This window comes from Charadrius vociferus, unplaced genomic scaffold (genome assembly GCF_000708025.1).
Source record: "Charadrius vociferus isolate BGI_N301 unplaced genomic scaffold, ASM70802v2 scaffold828, whole genome shotgun sequence".
Classification (NCBI taxonomy): Eukaryota; Metazoa; Chordata; class Aves; order Charadriiformes; family Charadriidae; genus Charadrius; species Charadrius vociferus.
Window position 1 is genome coordinate 1,881 of NW_009649708.1, and position 2,486 is coordinate 4,366.

General features: G+C 51.7%; 1 protein-coding gene across 1 annotated transcript in view; it reads right to left on the bottom strand.

The window, feature by feature from the left end:
• Positions 1 to 525: 525 nt before the first annotated feature.
• The window catches only part of LOC104291443 (protocadherin beta-15-like), a 4,423-nt gene continuing 2,462 nt past the window's right edge, over positions 526 to 2,486 (bottom strand). The window contains exon 3 of the mRNA XM_009890678.1: positions 526 to 580. Within this exon, the coding sequence (XP_009888980.1) occupies positions 526 to 580 (55 nt within the window). The remainder of the gene's footprint in view (positions 581 to 2,486) is intronic.

Sequence of the window (2,486 nt, forward strand, 5' to 3'; positions counted from 1 at the left end):
AATGTCAGCCGTTTCTAACATAATCACCTTCCACCTTCTGCTTGTTATTACTTCTTATTACGGCAAAATGGTACTTTGCAAGCATCGCTTGATTTTTCTTAATAGCTGTTCGGCTTGGTATTGAACAGGCTGTAAAAAATTAGTCATTATTACAGAGCCCTCTCCATAAGAAAAAAAAAAAAAAAAGCCACAACAAAACAAAACAAAAAAAAACCCACAGAAAAGTTGATGTAGGAAAAAGATATCTTGAAAATCTGCTTCCAGTTTTCAGGATTTGCCTTAACGTTTAGAAGCAGTAGCACTCTCACAGTCACACATAAAGTCGTGGTGTAATCAACATGCAACACAGTCCTCCTCCATCCATATCACAATTACAAAATACCTACATGAATAAAGTACTGCTCAAGAGGAGCGCGGTTTTGATCACTCACAGAGAAGCCTTGTACCTCCCTGGTACTTCTTTTGTGAGTGTTTGGTCTCTTTGTTCTCTCTTCCTTGTAAGGACAGACATGCTTGTCTTTCTTCTCACTGATGGGTGAGCCAAGGGTTTTGATCAGAATTGACATTTAGCTCCACCACCCTGTTGGAAGTGCAAGCTGCTTCCGCAGGTCTGGGACCGGTGTCTTCGGAGAGGGGAGCTCTGCCCTGTAAAGACCAGAGAGTGGAGGTTGTCATTTGGGCCTTGAAGGTAAGCAGGCATCGGGGAGAAGCTTAGAGGGCATGTCTTACATCATCTGCTTGTGTGACACCACTCTTCTCTACCCAGAGCCAAAGAAGAGTTTGGACCAGGCTGTGGATCTCTGACCTGAACAGGGACAATCTAAAGCTGGGAACTGTCCTCCACTGTGGACGTCACAAAGGCACTACAGCAAATCTTTTATGAGTCGGAGGGAGTAATTCAAGATGGTGAGAGCTCAAAATAAAAACACTTTCTCACAAACAGTAAATGTGGTTTAATGTTGATGTATCAAGGTGGGTCCTTGTCTTCCCTGATGCTACTGTGACTGTGGTTCTGAGAACATGCAGTAAAGTGAATCCAAGTCATCAGTAGTTATGAAATATGAAAATGTTATTGGGTGTTTGTGGTGTTTCGGGATAGGGTGTAAGATGGTGTTTGTGGGTCTTCACCCTCATATACGTTCATCTGTCTGGACTCTTGTGAAGTCCTAGATGGATCCCCGCAAACTAGTAACCCCACGAGGAGAGAAAGAGCTGTTTCAATGACCACCTCTTGTCTCCTCCATGCTTTTTGAACAGCCGGAGTTTAAAGGGCGTCTCAGATATGACTCACTTCAAATTCACAGCAGCACTGGGAAGAGAAGTGCTGATACTGTCCAGGAGCACCCGTCTGGGTCAGGAAGAGACAGGGAGGATGTATTGTAAAGCCCCGATTTTTCTGGCTAATACTGTTCATCCAAGCGACAAAAGTATAAGGGAATTTAATGGCAGACGTCCCCACCTCCGCAGTCTCCAGCAGCTTGTAAGACAACTTGAGTTCAGCACTGCCACCGCCCTCGTGAACAGCACTTGGCAGCGCCGAGCACTAGCTCCTAACAGCAGTGTAGGGGACGTCGTCAGTGATGTGACACTCTTTTGCACCGTTATCCCCGCAGTCCCGGCTGGCCCTGGACAGGATCACTACATTGCTGGTGCTGTCGCCTCCGGGAGGACATATCCTTAGAAGTGGTGCCATTCTTGCCCTGGGTCCCTACGGGCTCTACACAGCGTGTGGACAGGACCCACTGTGTGGCTTACACATCGAAACCCCTACTTCTTATCTTCTCATGGTCCACCCTTTGGGGTGATACCAAAGACAAACTAACGCGAATACTCAGGGCATATGGGTGCGGTTTGTCAGCACTTGGGGAGCAGCTGAGCTGTGCCGGATCCCCCTGGGAGGACCCCGCCAGCGGCTCTGAGATCCTCTCTACCCTATCCTCCCACACCAATGGCTCCTCCACACCACCAGTTCCGCAACATCGACAGTCCTTACTGCCAGGGGTGGGCACCCCCCCACCTTCACTCCCCCACCTTCACTCCCCCTCAGTGCTGCTCCCTCCCTGCTCCCCACATCGCCTGGGCCTGAGCAGGTCTCTCACCTGTGCAGCCCAGTCGCCGTCTTCCCCGAGGTTGGCCGCCTCTTGAGAGCACACTGAGCTCCGCTGTTTGCCCGGGCCGGGGGGGAGCCCGGCAGGGAAGCAGGGGAAGAGAGGCCGGAGGAACCGAAACTCGCTGTTGACCGTCCCGGCGGCAAAGCAGACGTCGTACACGTAGCTGCGGGGCAGGGAGCCCGCGTTGCTCTCCGTGGCAGACTTCGGGAACGTGGGCAAGGTCTCTGACTCTCTCCGCCTGGCCCGCCACACCCTCACCACCACGGTGGCCACCGCAGTGGCCAGGAAGAGCGACGACACACAGGCCAGACAGACGATGAGGTACAGGGTCAGCGGCCCGTCGGCCTCGGCGGCCGGAGCCTCCTCGCTCACCTG